This window comes from Grammomys surdaster, unplaced genomic scaffold, assembly GCF_004785775.1.
Source record: "Grammomys surdaster isolate TR1022 unplaced genomic scaffold, NIH_TR_1.0 229, whole genome shotgun sequence".
In the NCBI taxonomy this organism is placed as follows: domain Eukaryota; kingdom Metazoa; phylum Chordata; class Mammalia; order Rodentia; family Muridae; genus Grammomys; species Grammomys surdaster.
In genome coordinates, this window is record NW_021604674.1 from 2,251,037 (window position 1) to 2,268,314 (window position 17,278).

At 36.6% G+C, this 17,278-nt stretch overlaps 1 protein-coding gene across 1 annotated transcript in view; it reads left to right on the forward strand.

The window, feature by feature from the left end:
- Positions 1-17,278, forward strand: part of Btaf1 (B-TFIID TATA-box binding protein associated factor 1) — an 88,595-nt gene that overhangs the window by 17,255 nt on the left and 54,062 nt on the right. Inside the window, exons 3-8 of the mRNA XM_028773478.1 lie at positions 3,211-3,325; positions 5,083-5,226; positions 11,227-11,390; positions 13,157-13,293; positions 16,485-16,614; positions 17,089-17,157. Coding sequence (XP_028629311.1) covers positions 3,211-3,325; positions 5,083-5,226; positions 11,227-11,390; positions 13,157-13,293; positions 16,485-16,614; positions 17,089-17,157 — 759 coding nt within the window. The remainder of the gene's footprint in view (positions 1-3,210; positions 3,326-5,082; positions 5,227-11,226; positions 11,391-13,156; positions 13,294-16,484; positions 16,615-17,088; positions 17,158-17,278) is intronic.

A 17,278-nucleotide genomic window follows, 5' to 3' on the forward strand; every position in this document is an offset into this window, starting at 1 on the left:
TGTTAATGAACCAAGTTGTTAATCTGGTTTGTTAGTGGTCTAACTCGTTCTTAATGGCTAATAATTATATGACAGTTGGTAGTTTTCAAATGGATGAGTGCTCATGGGTAATACTTGAATATATAAGATACTAGCTGAGCTGTCTGGAATGGGAGATTTTTCTGCTTTGGTGGGTCATTGTTTCAGTAAACCTAGTATATGTCTTTGCCTATGTAGTGGCTGAATTTTTGCTTACCTCTGTGGGTATGTTAAAGTGTACCTATGCATTAATATTTGAGAAATGTTAAATTCCTTAGCATGCAGAATAAAGCAGTGGCACTTTGGGATGATGGGAACAGATGACACTGGAAGGGAGTCTAGTCTAACCCTCTCCTTTCATTCTCATTTGTCTGTCCCCGAGACATAGGAGTTAGAGTTATAAATCCCTTTCACCACATACAAATGTGTATTGTGTGATTGCTACCATAAGGGCTAATAGTATTAGACATTATCTGGAGAGACTGACTTGGTACCTATCCTGTAGGCCCCCTAGTCTCAGAATGGAAAAGGATGCATATTAGGTATTATTATACTCATCTGTAAGGTGAGTGGAGTGGAGAACTGAGAACCGAAAGAAAGTTTTTAGCCTTCTGAGGGAATATTATTCTCCCCCCCCCCTTTTTTGGGTTTTTCAAAACAGGGGGGTTTTTTTTTTTTTTTTTAAGCTTTCGCTGTCCTGGAACTTGCTTTGTAGATCAGGCTGGTCTTGAACTCAGAGACTTGCCTACCCCTGCCTTTTAAGTGCTGGGATTAAGGCTTGTGTCACCACTGCTTAGAAGTTCTTTTCTTCTCTTTTCTTTTTAAGTTTAAGAATTTATTTCCTTATTTTGTGTATATGAGTGTTCTATTTGCATGTAAATATGCATGCCAGAAGAGGACTTCAGACCCCACTACAGATGGTTGTGATCTACCATGTGGTTGCTGGGAATTGAACTCAGGACCTCTGGAAGACTAGTTAGTGCTCTTAACCACTGAGCCATCCCTCCAGCCCAGGAGTTCTATTCTTAATTCTGACTTCAACACATTGGCTGCTATCAAATTGTTTCAAAATATTTGTCTTTAGCACCTATTTGTCTTTTTTTTCCCGCTCTTAATATTTTCCCGGTCTCTTTGTGGCTTAGAGTTTGAATTCTTTGCTGCTATTGCAGAACTGGGCTTTGGTTTCCATATATGCACATGGTGGCCCATAAACTCTGTAACTTCATTTATAGGAGATCCTATTTCATCTTCTGGTCTCCAAAATCACCAGGAATATATATAGGTACCTATACATGAATGCATGAATGCATGCTCACAGGAAAATACTTAATATATAAAATAAAAGTAAATAAATACTCCCATCCAATTTATAACCATTAGATATATGTTTCTGTATATTTAGTATATCACTTTGTGTACAGCAGGCATCATAGCAATCTAATTTTTTATTATTTATTTTGTTTTTTGAGACATTGTTTCTCTGTGAAGCTCTGGCTGTCCTGGAACACACTCTGTAGGCCAGTCTGGCTTGGAACTCATCTGCTTGCCTCTGCCTCCCAAGTGCTGGGATTAAAGCCTTGCACCACCTTTATTAGGCACAACAATTCAATTTTAAAATGTTTTTATATCACAATAGAAAGATGCCATATTTCTTTTAGCAGTTGCTTTAGCACATACTCCATATTTAATCACATACTCAGCGCTAGCAACCATTTCACTAACTGTGAATGTGTCTGTTTTGTGCAAAACAGATTGTACAATGTGTGATCTTTTACGGCACGTTTCATGTAAAATAATGTGTTCATTTTGTAGTGTTTTATTATTTTAATCCTCAATATTGCAAAATGATATTTAATTCTGTGGATATGAATGAACAAAATTTACACAGTGTATACCTCTTATGTTAATCAGCTGATAGACTATGTTGTGAAAAAAATACTGCCATAAAAATTTATGTACATTTTTTTTAAATTGTATGGAGATAAAGTTTTTGGTCTATTCTGTTCGTTTTTTTTAAAGTTTATTTTTATGTGTATGGGTGTTTTGCCGGCATATATGTCTGTATGTGCAGTTACTCGTGGAGCCCAGAAAGGGGTTGTGGATCCTTTGGAACTGGAGTTAAGGCATTGTGGTTCCTGATAGGAACCACAGTGAGGTCTGCTGCAGAAGCAGCATGTGCTTAACCACTAAACCGTGTCTCCAGCTGACCTTTTCCCCTTTTAAAATGATCAAATACTTTTAGTTTTCTAATAGTAAGAAATGTACCATAGTCAAAAGACAAACCATAAATGTAAAAATATCAACTTGACAGAAGATTAATTCCATATTATACAAAGTATTCAGTGAGGTACAAAAAGAAGTAAACCAATAGTGAACAACAGTAGCTATTAAAAAGAATGCTAGTCAGGGTGGTGCACACCTTTAATTCCAGCACTCAGAAGGCAAAGGGAGGTGGATTTATATGAGTTTGTGGGCAGCCAGGTCTACATAGTGAGTTCTATCCAGGCTAGTCAGGGCTTCACAGTGAAACACTGTCTTCAAAAAACAAACCCTAACAACAAAATCAAAACTATGTATAGGAAGCATAATTGGAAACAATACTAAACCTTTGATAAGTAAAGAAATACCACCATTCCTGGTTTATTACTTGGGTTCTAGGGATTATTGGTCTTCATGGTTGCCTGGCTGTAGCTTACTTACTAATGAGCTATCTTGCCAGCCCAATTTTGCTTTTCAGTTATTAAATAGTGATGTTATTTTTAAAATGCCTTTAAATATTTTATTGTTTTTCTCTTTTCCCTTTTAAAGATGGTAGCAAGGGCAAGAGAAATGGCTCAGTGGGTAAAGGAGTGTTCTGCCAAGCCTAGTAACCTGAGTTCAATTCCTAGACCCAGATAGTGGAAGGAGAGAACCAATTTCTGAAAGTTGTTCTCTGACTTCCACACCTGTGTGAGCGTAATAAACGTTAAAAAACAAAAACAAGCAAACAAACAAACAAACAAACAAAACAAAAAACCCAAAAAGTGATGATATTTTCTGTGAATAATCAAATTTTTAGTTTAATAATTTATGAATGTTTTATGTCTTTGAAGGATTTCAGGTTATAAATTAGTAGCAAATTAATATTTTTCTCTGGTTACCTGGAGCAAACTTTTGTTTTGAAATGTGATTATTTTATTTTATAATTTTAAGGTGTTAATATATTTAAGGAGTGCAAATTGGGATACCCGGATTGCAGCTGGACAAGCTGTTGAAGCTATAGTGAAAAACGTGCCTGAGTGGAATCCAGTGCCAAGAACTAAACAAGGTGCCTGCCTTTAGAGTGGAAAAGTAGTCTGAAACAAAACTTAACTGTAGATGAAGTATGCAGTTTATAATTTCAATTTTGATTTAAAGGGTTAATCTTCATGTTTTCAGGTTCCGCTTTGCTAGGAAAGAATATTAAGTTGGCTTTTGCCGCTAAACTTAAAAAGAAAAACTGTTAGGTAAACAATGTTTTCATATGTATTTCTACAATTATTTAATACTATAGTGTACCAAATGTATTACTTCCCTTTAAGGAATGAATATTTCTGAAACAATTCCTTTTTCACTGTTGTTTAAAGATTGTATAGTGTGGTATTTTTAAGCTTTAGCTAGTTTATGTATGGTATTTTTTAAGCTTTAGCCTAGTTTATGTATGAGTACTTGGCAAGCTAATTCTTTAGTCATGTTTTCCCTCATTATAGGGACTTGTTAGTTGTTTTGATTTTGTGGTGTTGAGGAATGAATCTAGGGCCTTGTGGATGAAAGGTTCTGCCATCTCAAATGGGTTTTTGTTGTAGGTCTCTTTGGATGTTGTATAGAGGTAAAAGGTTGCACTTATTTTATGATTGCCTATGCTCATGTTTTAAAGCAAACCATACGCCTTTGAAAAAGCTATAAGGCACACATTTTTAATTAATCAAACTTTAATTGTGTATTATTTTATCTAAATTTCGTGTTTTAAAATCCAGCAACACAATGTCATTTATGTTGTAGTATGAAGTCTATCAAAGAACAGAATTACAGGTTTAGTTTTCAGGCATTAATTGAAGGTTTTGGTTTGTTTGTTTTTTATAATCAATGTTTCTTAATTGAGAACTCAATGAGGAGCAACTAGATTAATTTTTAGTAGATTAATATAAATCTTATCTTTCTTAAAAGTTTTTCCTTTTATTTTTGATGTGTTTTTTTTGAATTTTTGTGTTAATTTTCCTTAATCAAATATAAACCCAGAACCCTCTTATTTCCAGCTCATTATCTCCAATTATCTTGGTGAATAGATATAATGTAGCTCATTTTATTGAACTAATTATATTACCATTAAAGTTTATACTGAAACTGTTTATAAGAAACCATTCATGAGGTTTTTGTTCCTTTGTGTTAAGTTAAGCAGGCATGTTTTACAACAAATGACTACAGATGCTGGATTGACTGTTGTATAGTAAGCAACAGTTTAACATTTGCAGCTGACCTTTTTAGGGAAGAATGTAGAACATTTTTAAGATATTTTTGGATTTCAAATGGGTGTATAATTTCAGTAGCTTGTCATGTTTACAAGTAGAGTATGGAAAGCAAGTCCTATTGAATGACTTGTTTATATCTTGGCTATTCCTTGGACATAGGGGGAGACAGTGTTTTTAACTTATTTATGAATACATTTGTTGCATGTTTGTCTTCAGATTTGTACAATTACCTCATGTCGTGACCCTGGAGGTCTTTAGCCCTTAAACAGTAAATTAAAGTATAATATTTAACATATATGTCAACATGGGGATGCATTTATTTCTTCCTATAGTATACTTTCATGGTTGGAATCATGTATATACCACCTTACCATTTTTATGGTTTGTAGAAGGGGAGTCACCAAGTTAATAGTTGATTTTCAGATAACTAAGAACTGACTATAAATAAATCACAGTAGTTTTTCTATTTATTTGTTTCTCTTAAATATTAGCCAGTTCTGCAAGTAATGATATGCCATGTTCTTTCATTCTGATTTTTTGACTATATGGACAAATAATATTTTTGAACTTCATCTAGAACCCACAGAGAGTTCTATGGAAGATTCATCTACTACAGATCGATTAAATTTTGACAGATTTGATATATGTAGATTGTTACAGCATGGGGCATCACTTTTGGGGTCTGCTGGTGCAGAATTTGAAGTTCAAGATGAAAAATCAGGTTAGTAGTCCTGGAGAAGTCTGAAATTTTGCTTTCAAATTAATTTACAATTTGTTGTGCTGTATAATATATAAGGAATCATGAAATGTAAATTGACTGAAGTTTTTATGTATGGGAAGTTATGGGTAGACAAAGTGACCAACAGTGCTTGTTCTAAAGCTGCAGTAATAAGAACCAGTACAAATTGGGGCAATGTTTTCACAGTTCTGGGAATTTGAAGGTTGTTTTATTGTTGTATTATCTTATGTTTTGAGTAGTGTTGGAACTTGTACCTATGTCCAAAGTAAATAGTTGAAATTAAAATTAAACCTTGGGTAGGTGAGTGGCTCATTATCTTTAAGCTTTCAGAATATATTAGATACAAAGGTAATTAAATACCTTGAGTGCAGTGGCTCATACTTCAGAATGCTAGCTCATTTGGAGGCTGAAACAGGATCATTTGAGTCCAGGAATTTGGAATTAGTCTGTGTAACATGGAGATCCTGCATCAAAAAAAAAAAAAAATAGAACCAAAAAGGATGATTACAGGAAAATAAGTGGTCTTCCTAGTCAAGATTGTGGCCTTGAGTAGAAAAAACTCTGTTCTTAAAAGATTTCTGTAAATAAATAGGTTGTCTCTTCATTTAAAAAAGGGGACAGGGTGTGATATCACATACGTTAATCCCAACAGAGGCAGGTGGATTTCTTTTGAGTTCCAGACCAGTCTGTTCTACATAGTGAGTTCTAGGCCAGACAAAGCTACCCTGTGAGATTTTTAAGTGATAGATGATATCAATATGGTTTTGATTATGGTCTGTGAAATTTGATTTTTTTTTAAAAGCCATTTATTATTGTATGTGTGTATATGTAGGGTAAGGTGCTTGTATATCATGTTGCACATCTAGAGTTGGGAGAAATTATTCAATTCTTGCTTTCCACTGGGTGGGTTCTAGGGTTTAGATTCAGGTCATAAGGTTATCAACTTGCCTAGCCCATCAGTCTTCTGCTTTCATTTCTCTGGCATATTTAAGATGAAATGAGTTGCTAATCAATCAGGTGGAAGTTCTAAGTTTTCTGTAGTGCCTGCATCATTTCACACGGCCACCAATTGCAATTCGGTGGGATCCAAGGGGTTGTATTTCTTTGTTGTTGCATCCAGAATTTTTTCGGCATGCTAGGAACTGAACTTAAGGCATCATTCATGCTTCAAGATCTACCAGTGAGTTACACCCCACCTCTTCTTTCCTTTTCCTGCTTTTGTTTGGGTGTTTGTGTTTGGGTGTATGTGCACACGTGTATTCGTGAGTGCCAGAAGTCAACCTCCTCCTGTTCACGTTGGTTTTTCAGAGAGGGATTCAACTTTTCCTGGAACTTAGTGGGCTGTGTGGACAGTGAGCTCCAGAGAGATCTAGTTTAATTTTTCAAGATGGAGTTTCTCTGTGTAACAGAGTTCTGGTTGCTGTGAAACTCGATTTATACTTCCCTTTGTCCAACCTCCTAGCTATCAGTGACAGTGAGGCCAGGGTTCTGAAGGCCCCTGAAATCAGGTGCTCTTTTTCCAACCCCTATTTTTAGTTTTTTTATTGTTGTTGTTTGTTTGTTTTGATGGTAGTCACCTTAAGGATACGAGACACTCTTATTTTATGGCTGAATAATATTCTACTGTGTGAATACCAAGTTTTGCCTATCTTTTCCTCATTTGGGTGTTTCCACTTTCTGGCTTCTGTCTAGGGCTAGTGAGATGGCTTACTGCTAAAGTGTATTGCTCTGCAAGGATCCATGTTTGGCTCTGAGCCTATATGTCAAGTGATGAAACTACCTGTAACTCCAGCTCAGGGGGAATCCAGTGCCTCTGCTCTATGCACCTATCTCCTCTGTCATACACATTAAAAATAAAAAAAAATATTAAAAGGAATAAGTTACTGTAAATCATTTAAAAGTTTTTGTATGAACATGTTTTCATTCTTTGGAGTAGAATGCTGAGTCATATAGTAACCATGTTTTTCTTTTGAAACTACCAGGGTTGTTTGTTTTGTTTGTTTTATTTTGGTTTAGTTTTTCAAGATGGGGTTTCTCTGTGTAACAGAGTCCTGGCTGTCCTGGAACTTGATTTGTAGACCAGTCTGGCCTTGAACTCACAGAGATCTGCCAGTCTCTGGCTCTTAGTGCTGGAATTAAGGGCGTGTACCACAATGGTTGGTTGAAACTACCAGTTTTTACAAACTGGCTGCACCATCTGATATTCCACCAACAGTGTATGGGAATTTGAATTTCTCTACCATCTTGCCAACACTTTATTCTCTAACTTTTTTTTTTCATTCTTTTTTATTTTTTTAATTTTTTTCTCAAATCATAATTAATTCACACAGGGGAATAAACACAGAAAGGCAGGACGTGGGGAAGGGAATGACACTGGAGTGTGGGTACTCAGGGGGAATACAGATATCTTTAGAACCGCGTATTGGCTGGGTGAAGGTTCAGGGGACAAGTCACCATGACTCTGCCTATGACTCGCTTGTTCCCATCTAAGCTGATATTGTCTGCCAAGGCTACCTATTTACAAGGTCCATGACCACTCAGGCTTATAAATTTCCACAAAAGCTGCCCGTTGACATTAGCTTATAGCCATCTGTTTCAATGTTCTTCCACTGAGACCCAAGACATGGTGTTAGTATACATGTATGGCAGGCCCACTGCTGATTTTAGGCCTACAGTGTGTAAGCAGGGCTGCCCCTGACATCTCCTATTCTCTAACTTTGATGCTAGCCATACTTGCTAATGTGAATGCTATCTCTGTGGGTTTTACTTGTTCTTTTCAGCTGACTAGTGATGTTAAGCATCTTTCTTTTCATGTATTTGTTGTCCGTTTTTATCTCTTTGTAGAAATGTCTGTTCAGAGATATCTGATCGCACTGTGAAACCCAAGATTGTGTTATTTACTGAAAAGGTCTGTTTCTACTTGTAGTGAGGCTCAGCCTTCGAATACACCTTTAATTCCTCTGGCTGGAAAACAGATATGCCCTTAGTACTCACCTTTAATTCCAAACAATGAAGGTAAAGTTAGTTTGTAGAAGGAAGCACCCTTGTTTGAAAGTGATATCTAATTGAGTGGCAGACAAAGTGATGAGTCAGAGAAAGATTTGACAGACTAGGATATGCCCAATCCTCACAAGGAGAGGACAAAGGGACTACTTAAGAGCAGTGCAGAGGGAGAAAGAAGAAGGCAGTTTTACCAGGACTGTTGTACAGAGACAGTTTGCAGAGAGAGAACAGGCTAGACACAGGTGAAGACAGAAGGACCCAGAAGAGTAGAACAGATTGCTCAAGTTAGTATGAGGCCAAGCAGAGCAATTCAGGAGAGGGAGAGAAAAGGAGTGTGTGTGTGTGTGTGGGGGGGGGGGTTGTGGGGGAGGGGTGTTAGATTGAATCAGTCAGCTTGGCGAGGAGTTAGAGCCAGAACAGCTGAATTGAATCATCCAGCCAGAGATCAGAACAAGGAAAGGACGGTTTTATTCAACAGCAAGTGTCAGAGGCTGAAAACATTCTAGCCTAAGTAAGATTGTAGGGAGGCTAGAAGCTTCCAAGACTAGGCCTAGGTTAGCAGAGGCTATAAGCCTCAGAGATGACAATTACTACAGGCGAATAAGATACTTTTACAAGAGACTTTGCTCATTTCGTCCTTTATTATGACTTAGAAGCATTCTTTATATGTTCTAGATACAAGTGGCTTATCAGATATATGATTTGCATATTTTTGTTTATTTTGAGGGTTGCCCTTTTATTTTCTCAGCAATATTCTTTTTCTTTTTTTATTGTGGAGCTGGGGATTAAACCCAAGGCCTTGCACATAATTTGCTAGTATTCTATCACTGAATTATAATCCTTGTTTTCATTTTCTTGATAATATTCTTTGAAGCATGAAGTGTAATCTTATTGGGTTCAATTTATGTTTTTTTTTCCAATTTTTGTGTGCCATATGTAAGAAATTCTAAATCAAGATAATTTACCAGTATGCATTGTTCTAGTTTTCTTTAAAAAAAAAACTCTTATATTTAATCTTACTTATATGTAAGATTAATGTTCTGTTTTAACAAGTTTTTAAATCAAGAAGTATCAACTTCCAATTTTGTTGTCTTGGATTTCTGGGATCTGGAGTTAGGGTAATTGTGAGTGATAGTGAGTGCTGAGGACTCTGGAAAAGCAGCAAGTATTTCTAACCTCTGAGCCATCTCTTTAGTTCCACTCTTGGTTCTGTTTAAATTATATTCTGTTTATTCATCTGTGCATGTGTCTGAGTGGCTATGCAAGAGCCAAGGTGTCCTTGTGGAAATTAGAGGACAGCTTGCAGGAGTTAATTTTCTTCTTTTACCTTGTGGGTCCCGGGGACCAAAGTTGGCTCACCAGGTTTGGAACAGCCCTTTTATCCACTGAGCCATCTAGCTACCTGGAGATAATGACAGATAAATGATTTTTATCATTTATAAAAAAATGATAATATTTTTTATATTTTCAAAAATAAAAATATTTTATTTTTGAAACAGGGCCTCTCTTTGTAGACCAAGGTGACATAAAACTCAGAGAGATCTAACTGCTTCTGCTTCCTAGTGCTGTTTTTAAGAAAGTATTTTTATATAGAGCTTAAATATTATTAAATATTAATATTAAATATTAAATATTATCATAGCTGTTTTAAGGCCAAGTTTTAATTTTTTAAAAAATTATTTATGCCATGCAGTGAGATATTTTAAAACTTACCTACTTTAGTTTCCTTTTCTTTGTTATTTGGGCTACACCATCTCAGAACATATAAAAGAACACTCTGGAGTAAGCATTCATTTGTTGATCTTCTTCTGTCAAACAATCTAGATTTTGGCACTATAGCCTGTCAGGATCCTTCAGAGTAGGTGCAAGATATGTAGCTATAAAATAAGACTGATTTCCTTAGGAATGAGTCCTCTTATCTCATGTGCACTTGGGAACTGAGAGTAGGGAAGCTAGAAGCTCAGGGAGATTAGGACGTTGTTCTCTAGTGATTATAGGTAACAGAGTTTACGGGCTCTTCAAACTCAGTTAGGCAGAGAGATCTTAGTCGTCATCTCCTTTTCCTCATCCTCCTCATTCCTCACCACTGCTTCTACTGTTACTACTACTGCTCCTCTTCCTTCTACACCAGCACCAGCACCAGCACCACCACCAGCACCAGGTCTCACTTTTATATCATGATCCTCCTGTCTTAGCCTTCTAGGTAGCTAGCAGTACAACTCTGAGACGACATACCTGACAAAAAGTGTTTACCTTCATTATTATTGTAGTTATTGTCTGCCTGCCTGCTTGTATGTTTTCCTGTCTTTCTGTCTGTCTTTTTTGTCTCTCCCCCAACTCCTTTTTTAGACGTGTCTCATTAGTTAGCACTAGTAGACCTAGTTGGCCTGTCTCTGCCTTCTGAGTGCCACTCTGCTTGTCTCTGGTTTTGTTGTTTCTCTGGTGTTTGTTTGTTTGTTTTTGAAACGGTCTCATTATGCAGCTTTGGTTATCCTGGAACTCACTATGTAGACGAGGTTAGCCTACTCATATAGATCCATTCACCTGTCTCTGCTTCTCAAGTGTTGGGATTAAAAGGATACACTGGCTGTAGTTTTGTTATTTTGTGACAATCCTACTGTTAATCCAGCCTGGCCTTGAATTTAAAGTATGTAACCTTGGTTGGCCTCAACTATGTGGCCTAGATGGCCCTCTACTGCTACCCCAGCTTTCTGAGAAGTGGAGTTACAGACATGTGGTACAACTTAAAATTAACCAAGCAAATGTCTGACAATATGTGTTTTTTAATTTTTTTTTTTTCTTGTAGTGGGAGTCTGTTGAGACAGGTTTTTTCTTAGTGGACCAGACTAGTCTTGAAGTCAGAGAGATCTGACTGCCTCTGCCTCCTCAATGCTGGGATTAAAGGTGTGCATCATCGCTGCCTGGGTAGTAAAACTTTGTTAACTGACTGGAGGGATTGTATTTCTTCTCTGTTTATAGGTGAAGTGGATCCTAAAGAGAGGATAGCACGTCAACGGAAACTATTACAGAAGAAACTTGGACTTAATATGGGAGAAGCAATTGGAATGAGTACTGAAGAACTCTTCAACGATGAAGATTTGGATTATACCCCAACTTCAGCAGCCCTTGTAAACAAACAATCTGTAGGTAAAACATTGGGTTGCTTGATTTCAAGTAATAACAGAAAGAACTTGCTTCGCCTTGTTATGCAATTGCACAAGAAAAATGTTGTGCTTACATCTACTTGTTGCTGTTTAGTGCCACTCTGACTCACTGTCTTAAGCTGAGACTCTGGCGTAGTTTACAGACAAAATCCCGCCAATCTCCTGCACATCAGAGTGGTAGATAAGTGTTGTGCTACACTGTGCACGTGCCACTAGTACTAAAAGATCCTAGTTGCTTGAATGGATAAACGTCATCTTTTGAGAGAGAAAAGGACTATCACAGATCTGAAGATAATAGAAATGCCATTCATAGTTCTAAAAATAAAGAGGAAATAAGATATTTTAAAAAAAGCAGGAAAATAGGATACAAGAATGAAAGTGTAATATGATGATTGAATGAACAAATCAATAGATGGCTACATGCTGCAGTGTGCATTCTGGGAACCAAATTCAGATCCTCTGCAAGAATAGCAATCACTTTTATCTGCTGAGCCATCATCTCCCCAGTCCCCACATTTATCTTACCAATAATTTAGGAATACAAATTTGGGGTTGGGGATTTAGCTCAGTGGTAGAGCGCTTGCCTAACAAGTGCAAGGCCCTGGGTTTGGTCCTCAGTTCTGGGGGGGTGGGGGGAGAAAGAAGGAACACAAACTTTTCTATTCCTATAGGCAGTCTGTTTATAGTTACTTATGTATCTTTTCTAAAATTTCTACGTGGGTGCTAGGGCTTCAAACTCAGTTCTTCAAGTATTTTATTAACTGAAATTTGTATATACTGTACTATTGTGTGTGTCCCACACAATAATTTAAGACATATTGTCCTTTCCCCCCACTAAGTATAGTTTAGTATACCAGCATATGTAGATTAAACTCATTTATGTGTGTGGTGTATGTATGTGCTTGTGTGGTTATATCCATGAGTGCCTCCAGGTGTATTTGTTTATTACACAGTTTCTATAGTGTCTTCAATGAACAGAAAACGACCAAAACAAGCAGGAAGTACCTATGAGGAAAGGATCATGTGGCTAAGTTAATGATAGAATACTGGACCAGTCAGTCACTTAAGGCTATATTCTTTTCTATTTTTTTCTCTCTCTCTTGCTTCTGCTGCTGCTCCTCCTCTTCCTCCTCCTCCTCCTCTTTCTCCTCTTCTTCATCCTCCTCCTTCATCATATGATAAATATCAGTTTCTTTTTTGAGATTTTATTTTTATAACTTTTGATGATACTGTGGTTATTTTGAGATCTCAGCTCTTCAGAAACTCTTCAGAAGCATTTCAAGTCATGCTTGAAATGCTGTCCTTGTTAGGACTATTTCTGCCATGCCTGCAGTACAGGAAGGTTAGGAAACAAGATGTACTCAGTTGGGAATAGAGAATTAAGAAAGAAATTTCCTCAAAGTTTTAATTATTTATTTTTTTGAGACAGAGTCTCTCTATGTAGTCCTGGATGTCCTGGAACTCAGCAGAGTACCCATGCCTCCAGTAGGATTAAAGGCATGCTGTTTTTTTTAAGACAAGATTTTCTTAGGCTTTCTCATCATCCTCCTGCCTATCAAGTGCTGGAATTTTAAGTGTTCCAGCACATATGGCTTGAGAGTAAAATCATGATAGTGTAATATTATCAAAAAGAATGCTTAATCTCTCTTCATTAAAATGTATACAAGTATTTCTCTCCTAATATTGAAACTATCAGTATTTATTTTAATTTCTGGCAGTTTAAACTCATTGTTTTACTTTTTTAGACTCTCCAAGCAGCTGAATTGATTGATTCAGAATTCCGGGCAGGAATGAGTAATAGACAGAAGAACAAAGCTAAAAGAATGGCCAAGTTATTTGCAAAACAGAGATCCAGGGATGCAGTGGAAACGAATGAGAAGAGGTAGTGATCTTCCTGCTTGTTCACTTAGAACAGTATGTGTGCTTGGTTTGTAGGTAAATGTTTGATGACCTTTGCTTAGCTGAGTAGTAATGCTTGAAATTTTTTTACTCAGGACAGAGGATTTACTGTTACTGGGAAATGAGATTGTTTCTCCAGAAAAATCTATAGGAGTAGATATTCTTGTTTTTATTTTTATTATTTTTTCCTTAGTGATAGCCTCTTATGAAGACTGAAGACCTATAATGGAATAGAAACACCTTCATTATGGAATATTCAGGGTGTCAGAAGTGCATTGAATGGAGAACATTAGAGAGTGAATTCAGAGAAGGATTCTAAGGGTCACCAGTCAAGACGATGTTCTTGCTAAGTGAAGTGTGATGTCAGGGTCTTATCCTCTGTTCTGTGCTAAATAGTGAATGGTAATCCTAGGTTAACCTTTCTGTAGGAAAGAATTCTGAGTTAAGAGTCATTGTCTTCAGCCTCCGAATGAATTAATAAAAGTGTTACCTGTCTTTAAAGGGTAGCTAGTTCAAAACAACATCTTTCAGGTTGATCTCTGAAATGTGTGTTAAGTTGTAGGTTCTTAGGCCCCCTCATCTATTAAATCAGACTCTTAGTGGTATTCAAGAAATGTTTGAGTAAGTGATGAGTTAATAAATAATGCAAAGTCTATAAAATGATGTCTTTGTTGTAGATTATTGTACTTTGGCTCTTTAAATTCAGATAAAGCTAAAAAGTGTTTGTAGTGTTCAAGAGTTAAAGAATATGTTCCTGGACAGCCAGGGCTATACAGAGAAACCCTGTCTTGGAAAACCGAGGTGGGGAAAAAGAAAAAAGAAAAAAGTTAAACACAAACCAGGGTGATAGTGGCACATACCACTCTGGAGGTAGAGGCAGTCAGATCTTGAGTTAGAGGCAGCATGGTCCACAGAGTGAGTTCCAGGACAGCTAGGGCCACACAGAGAAACTCTGTGTGGAAAAACAAAACAAATAGTTAAATAAATTAAAAAAAAACATTTATTTATTTAGTTAGTTAGTTAGTTTTTTTGAGACAGGGTTTCTCTATATAGCCCTGGCTGTCCTCGAACTCACTCTGTGGACCAGGCTGGCCTCGAACTCAGAAATCCGACTGCCTCTCCCTCCCAAGTGCTGGGATTAAAGGCGTGCACCACCACCGCCCGGCAAAAAACTCATTTATTAGAAATCTATACTTGAGGTTATTTTTAAAGTGTAAACTCTTTATTGAAATTTTTTAACTATGGGATTCTCCCTGCACCCCATAGACAGGGTTTTTCTGTGCAGCCTTGGCTGTCCTGGAACTCCTTCTGTAGACCAGGCTGACCTGAAACTTACAGAGATCCTCCTGCCTCTGCTTCTTGAGTGCCAGGATTAAAGGCATGGATGCCCACCTTTTTGTTTTGTTGTTAACTATGGGATTTTTAAGGTCATAGACATTGAATATCCCTAAACTAAAATACTCCAAAAAAATAAAGTCTACAGTTAGATTGTTACTGATCTCAAACTAGACGAAATATCTTGTAGTAATTTAATAAAAGTTTGTAGCTGATGAAAAACCAAAGAAGAAAAAAGTTTCTATTAGTTTTTATTCATACTTTTACTGGAGTATTTGAATGTTCGAAATGTTATACCTTTTCAGAGTTTGTTAATTATGTGTTCCAAATACTTACCATGACCAAGGCAACTATTAGAAGAGAGAACATTTAACTTGAGGCTTGCTTACAGTTTCAGAGGTAGTTTCCATTATTCTGGTGGGGAATATGGTGGCATGCAAAGCATCGGAGCAGGATAGATACACCCTGATCTGTAGGCTGAGAGATTAAGAGAGAGAGACTGGACCTGGCATGGACTTTTGAAACTTCAAACCCCACTTACTGGTAGCACACATTTCCTCCAGAAAGGCCATACCTCCAAATCCTTCTCAAACAGTGCTATTTACTGGTGACTCAGTATTCAAATATATGATCCTATGGGGACCATTCTGATTCCAACCACCACAGAAGGGGATGTGGAATATGGGCAGAGCTTGACTTTGAGGTTTTGGCTGGATGGTCTATAAAACCTTCACATAGATTAGAATAAAGATCTGAAAGAAGGGGGATGGCTCTTACTGTCTAGGAAAAGACATTCCAAATGCAGTCATAAAAATAAATATCTGAAAGTGAAAGTATGAAAGTGTAAAGATGTAAGGTGACCTACTAGTATAGCTGATAGAGAATCAGGTGAGGGTATGAGGGAGTCTTCACTCTCTTTCATGATCATATAGAACACTAACAGTTGGCCAAATAGTTCACACTGTTAAGATGTAGAGTCTGAGCACTGGAAAGCAGAGGCAGGCAGATCTTTGTGAGCTTGAGGTCAGCCTGGTCTACAGGGCTAGTTTCAGGACTGTCAGGGCTATATTCTGTCCTGAAAAACAAATACACATTCATGTAGAGAGAGGGAACGATTTAGAGAAAGTAAGACTATACTTTAAACTGCATTACTTTTTTCAATTCTTTGAATGATGTATAAAGGTAGTTTGTATTTTATTCAGTTTGTTGGCTAGGCTGACCTTGAGCTCATGATGTTCTTGCCTCACCTTGATGCTGGAAAAAAAGGTATGTGCCACCACACTCAGATAACTTGTTTTTTCTTTTATAATATTTCTTATTAGGCTAGCCTTTGTGTTTCTTTTGAAGTTATAAAACAGTACTTTTTCCAGATTTTCTGTGTACTTTATCAGTGGTCAGTTTCTATATATTTTTTAAATTTTTGTTAATTTTTTTAATATATATTTTAATCATGTTCTTTAAAACGAATAAGACTACCTTGTATTACTTGGCTTATTAATTAGTTTTCTCCAGGTTGCAAGCCTAAAACAGTTAGTGTCATGTTTAGCTGAATTTAAATCATTCAATTAAAAGACTTTAAACAAAGAGAACTGGTTGTAGAGACGAAAGAATGTTAGATTTGAGATTCAATTTGAAAGAAAAAATTCACAAATTCAGAGAATAGTGGGGTATATTTTGTTCAAAGTATTAATAAGTTCATTTTAGTTGATGTAAGATGGCTAAGTAAGATACTTCAGCAAGGTAACATACCCATGCAGTGTGGACAATGAATTCTCTGACACACATTGTAGAGCATTTGCATTCCTTCATATACTTTTAAAATTGGTAATTCTTTTTTAGCAATGACAGCACTGATGGAGAGCCAGAAGAAAAGAGACGAAAAGTAGCAAACGTTGTTATTAATCAGACTGCAAATGATTCCAAAGTCTTGATAGATAATGTTCCAGAAAGTTCTACCTTAATTGAAGAGGTATATTGAAATTGTTTCTAACTTTATTTTTTTAATTTTTAGCTTTATTATAATTATTTTTTTATGTATATGAATGTTTTGCTGCATGTATATCTGTGTACCACTTGCATGACTGGTGTCCATGAAGGCCAGAAGAGGGTATTGGACCCCCTGGAACTGAAGTTACAACAGTTGTGAGCTGTCATGTAGGTGCTGGGGATTGAACTTGGGTTCTCTGGAAAAACAGCCAGTGTTCTTAATGACTGAGCCATCTCTCCAAGCCCTGTTTATAAGTTTCGTAAATGTATTCATTGAGATATTGTTTGTCAACAAAGTGACAAATATCTTATACTTCTAAGTAAAACATTTAAAAATTTCAAAGCCTTGTTACTATTGCTAAGGCTATGAGTAAACGTACATTTTTGACTTTCTTAAATTGTTAAATCTTGATTCCAATGCTTTGATCTAGTAGTAATTTGTATTTTTCTTATTTAGACAAACGAATGGCCTTTGGAAAGCTTTTGTGAAGAACTTTGCAATGACCTTTTTAATCCCTCCTGGGAGGTAAGGCATCTTCCTCTCAGGCAAAGATAGTAAACTTATTAGGATACCTCTTTTTCCATCAGGTCTCTTAGGACTTGTATATTTTTATTTGTCCATTCATATTCCCTCTCCCTCTCCCTCT